At 43.3% G+C, this 20,188-nt stretch overlaps 1 protein-coding gene across 3 annotated transcripts; it reads left to right on the top strand.

Annotated features, from left to right (window-relative positions):
• The first annotated feature begins 659 nt into the window (after positions 1–659).
• AGO4 (argonaute RISC component 4) lies at positions 660–19,365 on the top strand. 3 transcript variants are annotated; one of them, XM_030038511.2, is made up of 18 exons: positions 660–678; positions 6,327–6,492; positions 7,185–7,305; positions 8,363–8,544; positions 8,953–9,089; positions 9,169–9,303; positions 9,476–9,563; positions 9,993–10,140; positions 10,221–10,340; positions 10,568–10,696; positions 10,860–10,993; positions 11,786–11,970; positions 12,287–12,446; positions 13,050–13,365; positions 13,615–13,749; positions 14,547–14,648; positions 14,872–15,071; positions 15,178–19,365. In XM_030038511.2, exons 3-18 carry the CDS (start codon positions 7,201–7,203, stop codon positions 15,284–15,286), a joined length of 2,385 nt encoding a protein of 794 aa, XP_029894371.1. In that variant the 5' UTR covers positions 660–678; positions 6,327–6,492; positions 7,185–7,200; the 3' UTR covers positions 15,287–19,365. The 3 variants fall into 3 exon arrangements, with proteins under 3 accessions (XP_029894371.1, XP_029894372.1, XP_029894369.1); XM_030038509.2 differs by lacking the exon at positions 660–678 and adding an exon at positions 2,694–3,139; XM_030038512.2 differs by lacking the exons at positions 660–678; positions 14,872–15,071; positions 15,178–19,365 and adding an exon at positions 2,692–3,139 and having other exon boundaries at positions 13,615–13,791.
• The last annotated feature ends 823 nt before the right edge of the window (positions 19,366–20,188 follow it).

The following is a 20,188-nucleotide window of genomic DNA, read 5'->3' as shown; positions in this document are numbered from 1 at the left end:
TAGAGTTAGGGACATTTGGCACTTTTTCATCATTATGTTTGCTTTGGAGAACATATTGCTACAGTAATGTTTTTTTTCCCCCCCAAGTCAAACAGCAGTAATCTGCTGTCGCTGAAGGTGAGCCCGGAAAAAAAGCATGTATGTGTTCCGGAGTGTTTAGTACCAGTCACAGTTTTGTGGGGGATAAAGAGCAGATGGACTAATCTACTACAACAGTTCCCATATAGCCAACAAGTCTGAGAATGGAGGAAGTGAGAAAGGCAAATGTCCATGAAACCCACTGCAAACATTACAATACAATTCTGGTTTCCTGTAGCTTCTACAGGAGCTACAGTAATTTAATAATTACTATTTAGTAATGGGGGAGACAGATGCTGGTTCTACAAAACCACCACTAGTCTGTATAATTAAGATACTGTCTTTAACCTACTACAGTCAGAGAAAGAAGAGAAAAAACAATCCTCAATTTTAGTAACAAATGAAATTACCTGCTTTTAAAAAAGGTATTTGCTTTTGTGAATAAATAAAACCTTGGAGTTTATAGACTGTTGTGAAAATGTAAACAAAACATATTCAGCTAGTATTTAAGACCGTCTGTCCTTTTTCTGCAGAACGCTGTGTCTTTGCTGAAGAAGCACTAACTGCGGACCTTTGCTTCCTGATGCTGTTTTCTAACTGGTAACTGAATGCAAAAAGGGTGGTAGCTTCACACTAGAAATTCCTGGAATTTGGGGATCTTTCTAGCTAATCTGCCAGTAAAAAGAAAAAAATACTAGTAAACAGTTTATTGTACTTACTCGAGGCTGTAATCTCACTGCTATGTTAGGAATAGTTTTGAGAGTCAGCTGGCAAGAAAAAGGTGGCAAGAAGATGAGCTACTTGCCATATTTGGTTATTTCTGGTCCCGAGTTCTATTACTCATACCTGGCACACAAAGGCAGTCTCATCGAATAGGTAAATCTTGGTAAATGTTTGCCATTAAGGAGATTCTAAACTAAATTAAAACTTTTTTTTTTAGCCCTGGATAAAGTACCATATTAAAACATTAATTTTCTAAAAGCTAGCTTATGAATCTATTTTTTACTAAATAATATACTCCTTCCACAACCTCTAGCAGGTGAGATGTTTAGAAGGAAATCTTCAGAACTAAAGCCTATCATAACTACTGTCACAACCAAATTAGGTCTTACTGCTGGAAACATGTAGCTGTTTTCAATATAAGGGTGGGTTAACATATAGAAATAAGGTTCTGACCACTTTGGCAGTCAGGATGCCTCAATGTGTACATAATATTTATCAAGTTAATTGCTTTGCTAACTTTTTTGAATTTATAATGAATTAAATATAGGCTTGAGTTGTCATACTCAGCAACTTACAGGACCAAGCCTTTGTATTGCTGATTTCTTGAGGTAGAGATTGTATCTTTGTTTTTTTAAAGTACTGTTTGCGTAGCCCTACGTGTATGTTTTTTATGCATAGATATGCAGAATAATAGCATGGAAATGTTGCCAGACATCATGGGGTTTTGTTACTGGTCTTGTAAAACTGGTGTTTCCCTTAAGTATTCATCAACTGCTGTCAGGCAATTATATGAGAATCTCAGGTTTCATTTCATTTTAAAATAGGTTTTTGAGTTTCAACTTGGAAAATATCAACCTGCAGGTTAAAGAAGGCAAATAAAATGGGCTCGGCATTTATTATTTATAAGATGCTTTGACTTCTGACCCTCTTGCGGGTCGGCTGAGAATTGTTGGCTAAACAGAACCCAAGGGGTGTGCGAGGGAGCAGCTCACTAAAATAGCATAAGCCGCTTAAAAAGACAAAAAGTCCGTAACCCCCTTATTTAAGGGCACTCGGCCTGAAGCGTTGGCTTTTTAAGAAAAGACAAATTTATTGTCTGTGAGCCCGCTCCCCTCGCAGGCTGAAACCCAGGCCGGGGGACCCTCTCTGACAGGCCGGGGAGCCACCGAAGCGGGCGCGGGGTCCGTGACGAGGTTCGCCCCGGGAGCCGAACGCCCCAGCCGGCGGGACACCGGCCGGTTCCCTGCCGCCGGTGCTTTCCGGGCGGCTCCTGGGCGATGTCCCATGATTGCTATCGATCCCCGTGCCGGCTGCCGGGCGGTCATCGATCGTTAAGACCTCGCAAGCCGGTCCGCTGTGCCGACCGGGCCAGCACCGGGGGGACGTGCGGGTGGTCCTGGTCGCAGCCCTGAGGTGTTCGGTGTCCCGTCGTTCGCCTGACTTGTACCAATCCTGGGTTTTGGGTTGTTTTGTTTTTTTTTTTTTTCAGGCGTTTTAAATGGCATTAGGGCTGTTTAGCTGGTACGGGAAGTTACTCAGGGTGTAATTAATTAAGCTGGGCAAGTTCCCCGTTTCGGGGCGCAGCCGAGGACCGGTGGAAGCCGGAGCTGCCTGTCACGGAGCGTGCCCGAGTTTTCGGTTCATTATTAAACCTGCGAACGGACGTCGGGTTCCGGGGAAGGGGGGGGGGGGGTGTGAGGAGGGAAGCTCCCCTGGCCGCGGGGACCGGGGCAGAGCCTCCCGCCGCCCGCTGAGGCGAAGGGCGGGGCGGCGGGCGGGAAGCCGCCGCCGCCGCCGTCGTCGTCACCTGTTGCCGCCGCGGGGCCGCGCCGGCGTTGAAAGGGTGGGGGCGGCGTGCGCGCTCCCGGCGGCAGGGGGCGGCGCGCGTGCGCGAGCCGGCGGCGCCGGGCAGCGTGGAGGGGCCTCTTCCTCTTCCTCCTCCTCCTCCTCCTCCTCCTCCTCGTCGCCCGGGGCGCGCGCGGGGGGAGGCGGCGCGTGCTGGCGGCGGCGGGGGCGCGCGCGGGCTCGGGCTCGGCGGCGGCGCAGCGGGGGGATTGTTTGCGCCGCCGCTCGGGAAAGCGGAGCGCGGGGACCGCTCCCCGCCGCGCCCCCCCCGCCTCCCCCTCTTCCTCCTCCCCGCGCTCCGCCGCCGGCCCCGGCCCCGGCCCCGTTCCCGCGTCGGGCCCCCACCCCGGAGCCAATATTCCCGAGATCAAGCGCTACGCGGCGGCGGCGGCGGCGGGGCCGGCGGCGGCGGCGGGGCCCGGGGCGGTCGTCGGGGCCGGGGGGGACCGCAGCGAGGCCGCCGCCGCCGCCGCCATGGAAGCGCTGGGACCCGGTGAGAGCCGCGGGGGCGCGGGGCTGGGGGGGGGCGGGCGGCGCGGGGGGCCCGGCCGGTCGCGGCCTGGCGGGTCGCGGTCAGCGCCGGCCCTGTCAGGCGCGGGCCCGGCGGGCCGTGTCAGCGGGCGGGGAAGGAGGCCGCGGGCCCGGCCGGCCCCGGCGGGGGCTGCCCCCGCCATCCCCGGGCGTTCGCGGCCGGGCCGGGCCGACAGCCGCCGCGGCCTGGGGCGGTCGGTCCGGTCTGTGCCGCAGGGCCGGGCGGGCCCGGCGGGCCCCGGGGCCGCTGGTGACCCCGCAGCAGGCCTCCGGCGGCGGGCTGACACGCGAGCGGGCTCGGAGGCGTCTCGTCAGCCGCCGGGCGCTTTCCTTTGGAGAGGAGCTGCAGCAGGTCGCTAAACTTTGCGGGGAGGATTTGCGTGTGCCCTTGCGGGCTCCCGCTGAACGGGTTGCCGGCTGGGGTGGAAGTTTCCGCCCGGGCTATCGGGTGACTTGCCCTCCCGAGAGAGAGCAAAGGGGAGGTGGCCTCGAGTGCGGGCAGGCTGGTCACGGCCGGGCTCCGGCGAGCGGAACAGCGATGGCCGGGAGATGGGGAAACAGGCGTAGGTCTCTAGATGCGCGCAGTAATGCGGTCCCTGCGCGCGAGTCCTGTGAGCTGTGCGAGAATAAGTTTTATTTTTTGATATTGAGACGTTATTAAGAGCTTAGGAGATACTTTCTGGAAATACAGACGTTATTTTTTATTTTTTTAACAAACTTCGGTTAAATGTTGGTGGTGTTTCACATGTGGCATTTCCCTACTTGTCTCTTATTCCATGATTGTTCTTTTGTCAAATGTCTGCAAGATGTATTTCCTGACCTAAGCGGTCTGTGCATCTTATCCATCAAGTTCCCGTTCAAACTATTGGTATAATCAAAGCAGTGTTAACTTTGGTGCGATAGGAAATGTTTATTGACACACAGGTGCAATTCCAGAAGAATCCAGATTTTAAGACAGTGGAGGGCTGACTTGGAGAGTCTGCTGTATGTATATATGATGTAGCATGTCTTCTCTGACTTCCCACTGTAGAAGTAGATCCTCTTTTAGTTTTGTAAAACTGCTTCCTGTTTGAAGTAACTTGGTGGAGGGCACTTACTACATAAGCGACACGGAGTAGAAGAAATTAAGGGGCTAACGGCACCTAGGACCCTGGTCAGGCTGATCAGGTAAAAATCCTGACAAAATAAGTGCGACTTGCAGGGCAGCCTGGCTTCAAATGGGAAAACAGTTTTTAGCTTATTCTCTGGAATAAGAGAATTGAGAAATAACTTTAGAAAGGAGAAGATGTAAGTTTTATCTCCTTTGATCAAAACCGACTGAGGTCAGTGTTGCCATGCCTGTTTACAGAACTTGTCAATACCAAGGGAGGAAAATGGGTAAATATAGTTGTCATTTAATCTCTTGCAGGAGATCAGTGCCTGCACTTACTTCAGACTAATTAGCATGGGATTAATGGATCATCCCCCTAGTATCCAAATAAGCACAGCAAACTTTGATTGCCCTTGATGATTCATGCTTGTCAAGACAGCTGTAGTTTTTTTAAGTACTAACTGTACCCCACAACTGGTTTGACTATGGCATCGCGAGCTCCTCCTGGACGGATCGCAATTAGTCAGGCGGGTGCGGAGCCAGTGATGTGTTGCGTGGGTTGTCTGTGGCCCCAGCAGCCACCCTGCTACTGCAGCTTTGGGGAGCTGACGTGTCGAGTGGGCAACAGCTGCTCACATGCTCTACTTCTGCTTAAAAATATTCTGGGGTTGGTGTCCTCAGATCGGTAATTTTAATTGGTAATGTAGTAGCCATCGGGTGGCTTATAAACCCAGTGTAGAAGGCTCCTTGGATTTGGTCCTAGGTTTAGTTTACGATTGTGTTAAAGTTTATTGCCGCACCCTGAAATGTACCCAAATATGAGTTTCATCCTCCCACAGCTTATCTACTTCTCTTCCCTTCTGGTATAAACTGTGAGCCTTTGACTTAAATGGATACTGGCAGGTTGACACAGTCTTCTGATACTAAATTTGCCCTAAGTTTTATGATTGGTTTCTATTGCGTTCTTGTATTGTTAATAATTTTTCCCCCCTCTCCTTTGCTACTCTACAACAGAGGGAAGAAACTTTGATCACACTAGGCACTGGCAGATATAGACAAAACCCATGAAAATATACTAATTCAATTTGCTTTACATGCAGTGTCAACTGAGGCTGTGATAGATTTAAAAAAAAGTGTGTTTAATCTTGTTAACGTGGTATCTCAGATCTTAACGCTTTGAGGAAGTTAACTAAAGACTTAACTAGTGACTAGCTTGCGTGTGAGTACTTTTTCAAGCCTCTAATAATTTCTTCCTTAAAACTGTTCCTGAAGCTCTTAATTTGTCCATATAAATTATCTTCTCCACATCTGTTGGGGGTCTATACCTGTCTTTATGCTTTCTCCCTTGCTTTTCTTTTTAGAAGATAGCCTAAAGCTTTCCTCACTCCTTTCTTTGTGTAGGAATTTTAAATTGGCTGAAATTGTGCTGTAGGGGAAAAGTATTTAACTATTAACAAAAATGATATGTTCGTGATGTAAAGGAAATGACAAAACTGGTTTAGCTTAGATCCAATATGGAAATATGTTTTTAATTTAGTTTAGAATAAAAATATCCCTTACCCGTTTCCAGATAATATCAATTTTCAGATAGAAATTGGGGATGTGTGTCCTAAGTATGCCAAGAGTGACAATCATTAACATCTGAACTGTAAGCCTATAGTGAAAACAATGAAAAATGTGGCTTGTGTGGCTATTGGCTAGTTCTAGAAATGGTGGTAGGAATATGTTTATCTTCACATTATATAAAAATACATAATACATAAATGGTTGCACTCCATCTCAGGACTCTGTGAAGTACATAACCACAGTCATGAATAAACGTCACTAAAATTGTGAAGATTAATTATGGCACTAACTTATGTATGCTTTAGGGAACACATTTTTTTTTTTTACCTGGACAAGCAGCTGGAAGGCTGAGCCACTTGGAACACCTCCATTTGCAACCTCAGAAAGCTACTTGAGATTTCTTTCTGCCCTGTCAGAAAGTCAAAGTACACCTGAAAGGATACTGCACTGAATGATCAATTACATCTCATACATATTTATTTGACTTCCGTAGGGCCCCCAGCAAGTCTTTTCCAGCCACCCCGTCGCCCAGGCCTGGGAACTGTTGGGAAACCCATCCGCCTCCTAGCCAATCATTTTCAGGTTCAGATCCCCAAGATTGATGTTTATCACTATGATGTAGATATCAAACCAGAAAAACGCCCCCGAAGAGTGAACAGGTATGAGTTTAATTAAAAAAATTAAAAAGTGTATATGCCTCAATTTAAGAAAACTGTACATCCTAGAAATTCTTCATCTGCTAAAGGCCAGTTTATGTTTGTACTATGGTTAGCAGTTGCTTTTCAGTGAACTATAATATAATATTCTCCTTATTTTTATTAAGATGTTTTGCAATTGGCCTGTAATCTGGCAGGCTCTAGGAAATGTACTAAGTGTTGAACTACAGCTGTTCTTATTTAACAGTCTACAAGTGAATGTCGCTGATAATTGTTCCACAGTCTATTATAAAAATGTGTGTTAGCAGCTGAGAGGAGGGAATTCAGCTTGCAGATTGATGCCGTTTTAGGGTCCACACGTGGATGCTTTGTCAGTAGAATCAATCCACAGAGCACCCCCACTTACCCCAAAGTAGATGCTTGTATTTGCTCCTGTGTTTGAACAGCTCCCCAGATTCCACTGCCTGTTCTGACTGTATCTCTGCTGACAGTATGGATACCTGCCTTGCGTATAGACACCTGTATGTTGAAACTTGGGTGTCTTAATCTGGAGGTGACTTTTGAAACTCCTGGTGTTGACTTGTTGTTTCTTGTACCTTGCTCATTTAAGAAAATGTGAAAAAGGGATTTTAAACGGTGTAAGGCCATTGCTGTATTTTCTGTTCTTCAACCTTACTCGATAAATCCCTCTGTAGAGAGGTGGTGGATACTATGGTGAGACACTTCAAGATGCAGATATTTGGTGATCGGCAACCTGGATACGATGGGAAACGGAACATGTATACTGCACACCCATTACCTATTGGCCGGGATAGAGTAAGTGTTACTATAAGCAGTTTTAAGTTTCAGTGGGAAAGCTGTTACAGTGTCATTTGAAAAGTGTTCTTTTATTGACGTAAACCCAAAATGCTGTCACACGTATTAGTATAGTCTTGGAAATGACAGGCAGTGCCAGTCAGGGATCTCTAGGAACTTATTGGTGTTTTACTGAAGTTTGTCGTCTTCAGGTTTCTAATTCCCAGCTCTTCAGTTGGAGAATTTGTCAGTGCTAGTGCAAACTAATGTGTTGTGCTCTTTCAGCTGCAAGTAGATTTTGGTTTGTTTTTGTTTTTTCCCCCACCCCAATAGAAACTTCGCTTTTCTCTGTTCTAACCCTTGTTCTGTTGCTAAATGATAAAGTAGTTGCGGATGACAAATACGCTGGTTTGGTTTGGCTGCACTGTTAAGATACATCCTCCTGTTCCATAAGAACAACTAGATTAACTGCACTGGCCCTTCGTGTTCTGGGCTGTGCTTGCCAGCACCCTGGCTCTAACAGATTGCAATCTGTATTAACCAGCCCTGGTACAAAACTTAACCCCCATCTACTCCTCTCCCCTGGGATCTGGTTATTGCTGGTATGGTGCCATGAGGAATACATAGGATGAGTTCACATTTACCCTTTGGGCTGACGGTGTGTGACCGTAATCTCAAGTACTGTGCTAGAACTCTGAGATTTGTGTTTCCCAGTGAGTTGTCTTTTTGACCAAAAGGTTTTCTTGCCTTCCCATTTGGTTCACAAGACATCTTGCTATTACTTGGCTGACTTAAAAAAAATGACTCACAGTTCTCCAGAGCTTTGATGTCACCGTCCTAATTACTGCTCAAAATTTACACTTAAAGATACCTCAGTGCAGTTTCTCAGATGAATAAATTACAAGCTTTCCAAATCCTAAGGAAACCGATTGTAATATTTTAAGAGAATTACACAAACTAATCGTCAAAAATATAGATTCAGAGGATATCTAGGAGAAAAACATAACCTTGCTTAGTGTTGTGATAGTCTGCAATCCCTGACAAAAGCTTGTGCTTAATTCTGTTCTGACTATGTCAGGTGGATATGGAGGTGACACTTCCAGGAGAGGGGAAGGACCAGACATTTAAAGTATCCATTCAGTGGGTGTCAGTCGTCAGCCTTCAGTTGCTGCTGGAAGCTCTGGCAGGGCACTTGAACGAAGTTCCTGAAGATTCTGTACAGGCGCTTGACGTAATCACACGGCACCTTCCCTCCATGAGGTGGGTACTTTTGGTGCCTTCCTGACTGGCTTAATCTTGTATCTGTCTTAACGTTTGTATTACGTTATTACTTGCTGCTATACTACTGCTATTACACTTTCCTACAGTAGAAGGGATAAGGGATGCATTTGCGTAATTCAATGCCTCCCTTACAAATTTGCGCTAGAATAGGGAAATCTGATCTGAACTCAGGACATGTATCGGCTGATCATGTTTCTAACGGGAATTTGCTATAGTCTTTCCAGCTGCACTGTTGGTAAAGGCTTTGTATGCTTGCTGTAAGTTAGGTCTAACAGTTCTAATGTACTGTAGAAATGTGTTTGAAACACTATAGGCATGAATGTAAAAAGGTGTATCAGAAAGGAATGATGAAAGTATTAATTTTCTTTTTTTTTTTTTTTTTTCCAGGTACACTCCTGTGGGTCGCTCCTTTTTCTCCCCCCCTGAAGGTTATTACCACCCTCTGGGTGGTGGCAGGGAGGTCTGGTTTGGTTTCCACCAGTCGGTCAGGCCTGCCATGTGGAACATGATGCTCAACATTGATGGTATGTAGGAAATTCTGTCTCACTAATGTAACAGAGTTCTTTCTGCTTCTAAATTAAATGTCCTCTTTTTTTATCTTAGTGTCAGCAACTGCTTTCTATCGTGCCCAGCCTATCATTGAGTTCATGTGCGAGGTCTTGGACATTCAGAATATAAATGAACAAACTAAGCCTCTTACGGACTCGCAGCGTGTCAAGTTTACCAAAGAAATCAGAGGTAAAGGCTTGTTCTAAAGCTGCTGCAACAAAATACTGGAAACCTGCTCATGTTACGTTGTAATGAAAATTTGCAAGGTGCTTGGGAAGCTGGTCTATTCCTTTTTCCCTTCATCTTTCTCAAAGGTGACTCCCATGGCTGAATTTATTTAGATGACTTTTGTGGTTTTCAGGTCTAAAAGTAGAGGTTACCCACTGTGGCCAGATGAAGAGAAAATACCGAGTTTGCAATGTTACTCGGCGACCAGCCAGTCATCAGACGTATGTATACAAGCACCTTCTGACAATTTTTTAAATCTTGAACCTATTAGATATACTAGGTATATTCTTTATGCAAGAGTAGTTGATTCTGGAGGTGAAGCAGCTGTGTGGCTTTACAAGAATGTTTAGTCTTAGTGGAGTAGAGGAGTAGTGTGGGTTTAGACCACTGCTTTATTTCCTTCAATACAGGAAAATTGAAGCTGTATCCTGGCTTTTAAGTACAGTTATGAAAGGCTATAATTTTTAAAATAGCTATGAAAGATTCAGTATACAGTCTATAAAATCTTTTCATAAAGAAGAGATCCAGTGGCTAAGGAAAATGTGTTTCTAGCATTTCTAGTGTGGAATAGATTTTTCCATACCCTTTTTTCCTTTTTAAAAAAAAAAAAAAATCTTGAAAAGTCTAACCAGAACAAATGTCCTTTATAGGTTTCCTCTGCAGCTGGAAAATGGGCAGGCTATGGAGTGTACAGTAGCTCAGTATTTTAAGCAGAAGTACAGTCTGCAGCTAAAATATCCTCACCTTCCCTGTCTCCAAGTAGGACAGGAACAGAAACACACATACTTGCCACTTGAGGTAAGAATCTAACTTTCTCTTGCATTGTGGCGTATCCTGTGTTAAACAGTATCACACCACCTCTGGCTGTTCCTGTGTAGGTGTGTAACATAGTGGCAGGCCAGAGATGTATAAAGAAGCTAACGGACAATCAGACATCGACTATGATAAAAGCAACTGCAAGATCAGCACCGGACCGACAGGAAGAAATCAGCAGACTAGTAAGTGTTTTTTCCAGCTAAACAGTCTGTGCTTGCCACTTCTTATGGCTCTTCCAGAAGCATTGTAGCTTATGTAATGATAAGCAGAATGACCAAGAACTGCAGAAGTTTAAAAATCCGACTTCTTTAAAACAAATCCTTTTAAATAGACAGCCTATTCATAGCAAAGAGGAGAGAGCCACGTGAAGCATTAGGTGTAGTTACACAAGTACTTTTCATGTCACCAGGTGAAAAGTAACAGTATGGTTGGTGGACCTGATCCATACCTGAAGGAGTTTGGTATTGTTGTCCATAATGAAATGACGGAGTTGACAGGCAGAGTTTTGCCAGCACCAATGCTACAATATGGAGGCAGGGTGAGTTTTCCATGCCTTGTAAAATACCTTGTCCTGAGTTTATTTAAATTCATATAAGTGTTTTGTATATCTTCTCATAAGGCTTCCTTTGTATGAACACTGTTCAGCTATAGTCAAAACAAAGCAGCATTTTATTTTTAATTTGCCTTTGGTTTTTACCTAGAACAAGACTGTGGCCACACCAAACCAAGGTGTGTGGGACATGAGAGGGAAACAGTTCTATGCTGGCATTGAGATTAAAGTTTGGGCTGTTGCCTGTTTTGCTCCTCAAAAACAATGCAGGGAAGACTTACTAAAGTAAGTATTTTCCTATTTATTCAGGATGCCCATTTCAAGGTTTATTTTCCTCATGTTTCTGACAGGTGATATGCAGTATAAGTTGATTTTAATGTATCTAATAGTAAAAAGAGGAAACAACAGTTCTGCAATTTCTTAAATATTTACAAGTTGGGAGGAGACTATGACAAAGTTCATAACCTAATTGGCTAGCTAGGAAAAACATTAATTCCATTACCACTGAGGCTGTTTTTCCTGCTCTGGAGGCTGCATTCCACTTGTATTCTGTTGTTTTTACAAATAACTGATGATGGTCTTTCATTCTAAAACCTGAACTATTTTTTTTCTTAACCTTTACTGCCTCCCAGGCAACATACACCACATTTTTTCCCTTGTCCTTCAAATTACTCTACAGAATCCTAAAGACAGAGGTTGTGTGAACCACTGAAATGTTTGGCAAAAAATCATGGTTGCAATAATGCTCAGGTAAGTTTGGCAAATGAGTAAAAATGTACCAGAGCATCAGTATTAGTTTGGGAATCTGCCTCAGAATGTTCAATTCAAATGTATTTTTGTTTCTGCAAGACTTCTAAAATTACAGAAACAGAGGCTTATGAAACTTCCTCAGTCAGGATTAGAATCGTATTAGTGAGTTTCTTATAGTGATCGAATTGCTAAAAAATAATTACTGTAGTGTCAAATTGGAAGTGCTGTGAAGTATCTGAAATAGCTTTAGATCTTGTTGATAAACTTAATGGCAAAGTGAAGCATAGTGAAAAGGCCCAGACAAATCCATTTATATGTCATTTTCAGGAGTTTTACTGACCAGCTACGCAAGATCTCCAAGGATGCAGGGATGCCAATCCAAGGCCAGCCCTGTTTCTGCAAATACGCCCAGGGTGCAGACAGTGTGGAGCCCATGTTTAAACACTTAAAACTGACTTATGTTGGTCTGCAGCTGATCGTGGTGATTCTACCTGGAAAGACGCCTGTTTACGGTATGGAGAAGAGGCTGTAAAGTGTTAATTACATGCCCACTTGCTGTACAACTTCTTATGCACTTTGGCAGTATGAAAGAGGCAGAGCAGGCAATACATTCTGTTTAAAAGGGGTTTTTGGAGATGGGTTTGTCAGGCCTGATTGGAGTACTTGTATCTTACCAAAGAGCAAACTGAACCTTTGTCAGTGAAATTTTAAGGATCTGAATTATGATAACATTTGGAGCAGGGGGAAAAAAAAAAAAAAAGAGAGAAAGCAGAGGGAGCTACTGACTGTTCAGGTAATTGGAACCACTAACTTATTTTTCTGTCACAGCTGAAGTAAAGCGAGTTGGTGACACTCTTCTAGGAATGGCCACTCAGTGTGTTCAGGTAAAGAATGTGGTAAAAACCTCACCACAAACGCTATCCAACCTGTGTCTGAAGATAAATGCAAAGCTTGGAGGAATCAACAACGTGCTGGTACCTCATCAAAGGTGAGATTAAATCTAAAGCTCTCCTTGAAGTCTGGATTGTCAAGCAAAACGGTGTCATTTTGTTTTGTTTGCTAAAATGATACCTTTCAAAATATTATATGCTTTAGAAATAGCCACAGTCTGAAGTGGACAGAGAAGGATGCTTCTGCATTCAGAGTCTGCCTAGTAAGCCCTGTGCTAAGGGTCATTTCTAGTGTTGGAGCCATCCAGCAGTGTGTGTGAAAACAAGCTCACACAGGCTTTTTTTCCTGTGTCTCTCTTTCCTGCCTTTTGGGTTCGCTCAGTCTACCTTTTTGTCTTGCCACCTCCTTAAACATACCGTATCTCCTTCCAAATTGAAAGAAAAGGAGTGAGGAGGAGTGACTTGTGATAAATGCTTGTAACTTTGTCTGCCTTTGGTCCTTTTCACTTTGTTCCCTCTGGACTGTAAGAGCTTGAGGCAGAGAACTTCATCCTTAAAGATTCTGACAGGGTTTGAGTTCTGTTGAATGGTTTGGATAGACCTTCTCCGGTTGTAATATTTTTTTTTCCTTCCTCACCCCCCTTCTTTGTATTATTCTTGTTATTATTTATTATTTGATAAACCTTAATCATATTAAACAGGCCATCGGTGTTCCAGCAGCCAGTGATCTTTTTGGGAGCAGATGTCACTCACCCTCCTGCTGGGGATGGAAAGAAGCCATCCATTGCTGCTGTGGTAGGCAGTATGGACGGCCATCCTAGCCGTTACTGTGCTACGGTGCGCGTGCAGACCTCCCGCCAGGAGACCTCCCAGGAGTTGCTGTACAGTCAGGAGGTGATACAGGACCTGACTAATATGGTGCGAGAACTATTGATCCAGTTTTACAAATCCACTCGTTTCAAGCCCACAAGGATCATTTACTACCGAGGGGGAGTATCAGAAGGACAGATGAAGCAGGTATTGTCTGATGATTTCTTGTTGCTTGTGAAAAGGGATTGGTCCTTGGAAAAAAAAAAAAAAAAATATGTGGGTTGCATTTGTTATGGGGACAATTAATGGTTTCATTGAGTTTTCCTGGGCAAGCACGATGTACAGTTACCCTGTCGGATCATGTTCCTTACAAAGTGGCATTTGTACACAGAAAAAATGAAAATGGTATTATATGTACTGAATTCAGCACCTAATAGTTAAATCTTCTACTTCTAGGTAGCTTGGCCAGAACTGATAGCAATCCGGAAGGCCTGTATTAGTTTGGAAGAAGATTATAGACCAGGAATAACCTACATTGTTGTGCAGAAAAGGCATCACACCAGACTATTCTGTGCTGACAAAACTGAAAGGGCAAGTAATGTTGACTACATAAGAAGGAGGTGATGGCAACAGGAAAGTAAGATTGTTTAGTTAAGTGGGGTGGTATCCATCTTGCCCGCTAAAATTGAATTAATCTGTACAAGCAGTAGCAGTTCTGTGCAGTTAACAGGCTTTCTCTACCAAAATAACCAGTTCCTCCCCTTTCTTATTGCTCTAGATCAAGCGATCAGATGGAACAGCTTGTTCCCATCCACTTTTGGAGTAGGCGTACTCTATATCCCTGTACTCGTGTACCTGGAGCTGTAGCCTGGATTTTTATAATCTGGGATTCCTGACTATGAACTGAACTAGTTTTTCCGTTTGTTGCCCTGTTCTGTCTCTAGATGCATCTGTAAGATTTGCCTATGGTACCAACTCACAAGCCAACTAAGGAAGCTTCTTTAGGAAGGTTCTTGATCTCAGGTTTCCTTAAAAAAACACAGATCTCTGGGCTGTGAGTGCAAACAAGGGTATGAAATAAATTTATTCCAGAAGACCTGCATTTTCAGATCCTGAGTTACTTGTGTAGGCTTTATCCCACTCTGCAATTTTAATGGTACTGGCAAGTGTTTTATTTTCTCTGATGACACACCAGTTGGATTTGGTGAAGTTTCTAAAAATGAACTCAAAGAGAACATTTTCATTCCTCCTATGTAAATGACCTTAATATTTTTCCACCTTTTTGAGCAGTAAATTCTCAAACAGCTTTAAGTAGAGCCTACCTTAGGAGGTATTTTTGGGTCACTTCCAAAAAAAACCGTGGGCTAATAATAAACTTTCCTCAATAGGTGGGTAAGAGCGGCAACGTACCAGCAGGCACTACTGTGGACAGCACGATCACACATCCTTCTGAATTTGACTTTTACCTCTGTAGCCATGCAGGAATTCAGGTAATGTTTCAGCTCTGCTGTGCTCAGGCTACGGGACTAAATCCTTATAGTTGTCCCGATGAGTAATGTTGCTTCTATTTATAGCTTGGCAGACTTACAGTCGCATCAGTTTGGTGCCCATTTGGCACTTACTTGTCAATGCACTGATAGAAGGTACAGCCTTCAGGTGCGACCTCTGTTTTTATTGATGTTCTCTAGCTGACTGCTCATCTGTTCTCCACAGGGAACCAGCCGGCCCTCCCACTACCAGGTCTTGTGGGACGACAACTGTTTTACCGCAGATGAGCTACAGCTTTTGACGTATCAGCTGTGTCACACGTATGTCCGGTGTACGCGATCAGTCTCTATTCCAGCTCCTGCATACTATGCCAGGCTGGTAGCGTTTAGGGCCAGATACCATCTTGTGGACAAGGATCATGACAGGTAAGGAACTGTGCCTCATCATCTTGGTAGCCAGATAACGGACCTGAATTACATACTGCTTGGCCCAATTGTTCATGGTTCTGTGTATGTGTCTGCATTTTTACAGTGCTGAAGGCAGCCATGTGTCAGGACAGAGCAATGGCCGCGATCCTCAGGCTCTGGCAAAGGCAGTGCAGATCCACCATGATACTCAGCATACGATGTATTTTGCTTGAGAGCATCTGGGAAGATGAGGCAAAACGAACAACCCATGCAGTCCTGAAATGTTTTGAATGCCTACTGCTATAGCTAGGGCCCAGTTTATTTCAGACTGCCCACTACCAGCAGCTCTGAACAGTCGCACTGAATCTGTACTTCACAGCAACGTCTGATGCACCAACACAATTGAGCCATTTGTTTCATTGTTTTATGTCATAGAAATTCATAGACTGTCTTTTCTGATGCATTGGACTGAATTTTTACCTCAAAGCGCAAAAGGCCGATCATCCTGAAATTTTTAAAGGACTTGGCACGAAAGGTTTCTATTGAATATTTTGCTAGCTGTCGTTTTTAAGTTATCTTCTCATCCCATTAGTTTATCATGATGACTGATTCCCTGTCTTCATGCACTGCTTAGTGAGTGTGCATATTATGGCAAAATGTTTTACTCCAGTTAAATGTAATTGTTCTATTGTGTGGGGCCATAGATTTTTTAATGGAGATTTTAGACTTCACTACTGTAAATGCCTTTTAACAAACATAACTTTCACAGGTATTGCAGTTTTTTGTCAGTTTTACTAATTATCTTTTTAATCTCTGCAGACTTCGGCTGCAAAGCAATTGCACTATACTGCGAGTTCAAATAGGTGGTTCTTGTTCTGTGAATGTGTAATATAACCAGATAGTGATGCCTGTCAGTACATTTTAATTATAATGGTTACAAATAATACTGCCATGGTATCGTAACAAGTACTGAACCATCATTTCCCCCTCTAAAAATTATAAAAACAAAAAAAAAAAATTAGCTTTTAGGTATTTTGCAAACTTTTACAAAAGTGCCCACTTTATGCTGCTGTGTGGTTTGATAAATCTAAGTGATTTTAAAACTTTTTTCTCATAGAAGGTTTAACTTTGGCAATAAATATTTGTTTTTTAAGCCCCCCCAACAGTGTAATTTTCTAGCTGAGGATTGTGCATGAGTTTAACCAACATTCTCGTGTCGTTTTCTGAACACACAATTTGGCAGTTTCTGAAACTAATTAGAAAAGACGCACTTCCATGCTTTTTTTAAGAATTATTTTTAACTGTTTTATATTCACTGTTGGTGTCCTGTCTACAACATTTTTTATAAGCTTGGAAACTGGGTGTTACGTGTAGGAAAGGCTTGCCAATCTGTACAGTCTAAATGTATTGTGTGACAGGCAACCTAAGGACTTGTACCAGCATTTTAAACTTTTTTTTCCCTGGGAATCTAGGTTGCACACACAACTGCATTCAACAGCATGTTTAACCAATGTAAGTCTCATATACTGATTCTGTCCCAGCCTAGAAATTAGGATTTTTTTAATCTGCTTGGCTTTTTTCAGCTGAAACGCGTAATAAAGAACAGGGGCTTGGTTTCACTGAATGCTCTTGGAATCCACAAACAGTACGTTAAGGCTAGATTCCTCTTAGTGTTAACCTGAGTTAGCACAGATTAAAAGCTTATTCCTAAACTGAGTAGAGCCAACACCACTACTTTGATGACAGAAGTTTGAGAAGTCCAACGATTGCACTGTGGTCTCTGATACTCGTGTGGGGTTTGCTGCTAAGTTGTCTGCTGTTCCAAAGCTTAGGAACCAGCCCCCTCAAAATTTCAGCAATATGAAATGCTGTTTCCTTCAGTCTTTAAGCTTGTAAATAAATTAAAGTTTACATTTCTAAATGCTGGTTTTTTCAGTTGTACCAGAGTACACTGAACTTAAGTCTTCAAACAGTTTTATAACCTTCTTTCAAGTAGTACGTCTCATTGAATTAAGTTTTAAACTTTTTTCATTTCTGTTGAAACTGGGACTGAAGTGAACTCTACTCCTGGCACGTACTGTGGACAGGTTTAGATTGAGAAAAAAAAAAAAAAAAAAAAAAAGATTCTTTTTCATTTTCTTAATTTTTTTTGAAGAATACCTCACTTGTGTAATAAAATCAGGACACGTGGGTGGGAGACTGACCGCTGCTTCAGCTAGATGGCTGCTTTTCTCAGTACTTGTTCAGGGAGAATATAAAAAAAACCCTTTTTAGAATGAACTCTGACTGACCCAACACACGTGGAGAACTTCGGCACCTTGAAAAGAAACTGAGCACCCTTTTTAGGTTATAGGATCAAAGATCGCTATTTTGAGTTTGTGCACTAGGGAAGAATGTGACTGGTTTATCAAGGGTGCAAAGAAATACTTAATTCTGTCACCAGTTAGTTAGATGTCCAGTGCCAAGCACTCCTAGTTCAGATTGAGTGAAGTGAGAACCTCTCCTTTGTTTGCCTGTGACTGGACTGAATATTTAACCTCGGACTATGGGGATTGTTAGACCTCGGCTAGCCCTGGGATGCAGGGCGAGAACCTTAACTCAATCTTGTGTTAAAACACCACTGTAGAGAAGCACCGCTAAGGGTGCAGTGCTGTCACTTTAGGAGAAGAGCACTGAAGTTCAGGACCGTTGCGTGGCGGTAAGGGTAAGATCAAAGTTTCGGCAATGCTGTCCTACACAGGTCTGAGCCAAGTCTGGAGGTTGGGCTTGACGATCTGGATTAACCCCTTGGGCCTGACTGAATCGTTATGCATGTGTCAATCAATGGGAAGATGTGCATTCTGTAGATGTAGTTCTTAGGGTGTTTTGTTTTGGTTTTTTTTTTTTATAAATAAAGCCTGTTGGCCACTGTTTAGCTATGTGGTGTGAAAGATTTTAAATGTAGCAAAGTTTAAAGAGTTGGGAAAGGGGGTGGTTGACATTTAAAAAAAGAAGAAAAAAAAAAAAAAAAAGGGGGCAGAAATCCCATTTCCAAACCAGTTCTGCTTGCTTTGTGAACAGCTGAATTCTGAACAAGCTCTGGCAATCACTAGTTAGCCTGTCTCAACCATTTGAACAGCCTGGCTTATTTATTCTTGTTGTAAGTACCACAGTTTAGTGTAGTGCCTGTAGCTGCATCCAAAGGGCCTAAGAGGTGGTGATGTACAGGCAAACATGCTTCATGCAGTACGTCTCTTGTCCCAGACGCAAGTGTCAGAGTTATTTAACCTCTGTCAACAGCTTTGCTCTTCGGATGGGGAAGGGCACCTTTGTTCAGATCCAGTGTTTAACAAAACCTACCCCCCCAAACTACCTTTGTGGATGTGCTGTAGGATTTTTCTTGCTCAATAGCAAGGGAGTGACTCTGCTTTCATTTTAAGAAAGCAGGGTTTGGAGGGCATTGTATCAATACTGTTTCAACTACAAGGTTTTTTCCTTGTGCATTGGAGGAAAGATCTTGTAATATCACTTAGAGATTTTCTTATACCTTGCTATTGACACTTTCATATTTCTATGTCTAGAGGCTGAAACTTCAATGTAAAAATGTTTGCATTTGTTCATTTTGACTTATGATGTAATTTTTGTTTCTATATTGTTAGACTTGTAATGTTTAAAATTGTATTTTATTAAATTTGGACTGGATGTATGTCTATAGCAATACGAGGTACTCTTTCTAAACTGTTATGGGTGGGTTAGCAGCCCCATGTTGCGATAAAGATGCTGGTCGTGTACAACTTGCAATGTATTTTTTTTTTTTTTTTTTTAGCCTGCAGGGATATTTTGTGTTCATGTGTCCAAAAATAATAATAATAATAATAAAAAAAAATTGGCATTCTTGTGCCAAATGTTCTGTTTTTCCTTGTTGATGTCTAATAAATGCAATGTACAGAGTGAGGAACCGATACTGTTGCCTGTAAACAAATGTCTTAAATTATTTAACTTTTAATTAAAACTTGTACACAATGTGTAACCTGTGGAACTCATTGCCACAACATATTTATTTCTGATGTGCTAGGACTTAGAAAGCGATGGAAGTACACATGGATAACATCTCTAGCGATACTGAAAGGAGGGCTTAAATTAACCCGTTTTCAGAGCCTGCGCTCGCCATGGGGGGGAGATGTTTGGAACGGGTGTATTTTTTTTCATGTTCTCGGGAAATTATATTGCAATGTCTAGAGAAATTATGGTGTCAATAGACTCTGTATCTGCCTGGAAAAGTGATTCTATATTAGAGAGTTGCAAATTAATAAATGAAAGAGCTGTTTGCTTATTCATCTTCTCTATTTCAGGTGAGGGTTTGCTGTTTCCTCAGACAACTGTACTTCACTAAAAATACGATGGTAAGGACAGGAAAAGCTTTTGGCCGAGGCCAAAACATGACAGCTATAAATGAACTCGGGACACATGATTGCTTAAAATAACCTGCATCTTCAGCAAACCCCTGCTTCCAGGTTTTAATTTTTTTTTTTTTTGCAGTGGAGATCCTGTGGGGTTTGGGAACCGAAATGGTTCAGCCTCAGGCGAGCCTGAGGAGCTCGAAAAGCAAAGGATGACTTTATCCTGGTGTCTTCCAAAACTAATGTGAAGATCACTTGGATCAAACCCCAGGAACCAGGGGCTGGAGCGGCACGATGCCTTTAGGTGATGATGTGCCTCCACCTCCCCGTCCTCTGCTCTGCCGCGTGCAGCCCTGGCCTCAAAAAAACCAGCTGCCCCCTGGCTTCTGCTCCAGCACCGGCCCTGGGGACGACGGCAGCGCCTCGTGCTCGCTCCTGCGTGTGGGGGTAGGAAGAAGCGAAAACTCTTCAATACTTGGAATTTCTGTGGTTTTCTTCCATTGCCTCACACAATCCAGAGTAGGATTGCAAACCTCATCTCGTTTAGCCTTGTCTCGAAACAATGCTCCTGGGGCTTTTGACTTTATTATCAAAGTCATGCCACAGGGTCAGTGTTTTCACTCGTCAGCCCTCGCTGGGGAGGGCAAATCTAACAAATGTGGTGAAAAAACGGGATGTTTCTGCCCGGTTTGGCTGGGTTGAGGGGGAGCAGGGCTACGGCGGGCTTATGGCCAGCGGAACACCTCAGGAATAACA

Source organism: Aquila chrysaetos, chromosome 16, assembly GCF_900496995.4.
Source record: "Aquila chrysaetos chrysaetos chromosome 16, bAquChr1.4, whole genome shotgun sequence".
In the NCBI taxonomy this organism is placed as follows: Eukaryota; Metazoa; Chordata; class Aves; order Accipitriformes; family Accipitridae; genus Aquila; species Aquila chrysaetos.
This window is presented reverse-complemented; position numbering and strand designations above follow the sequence as displayed.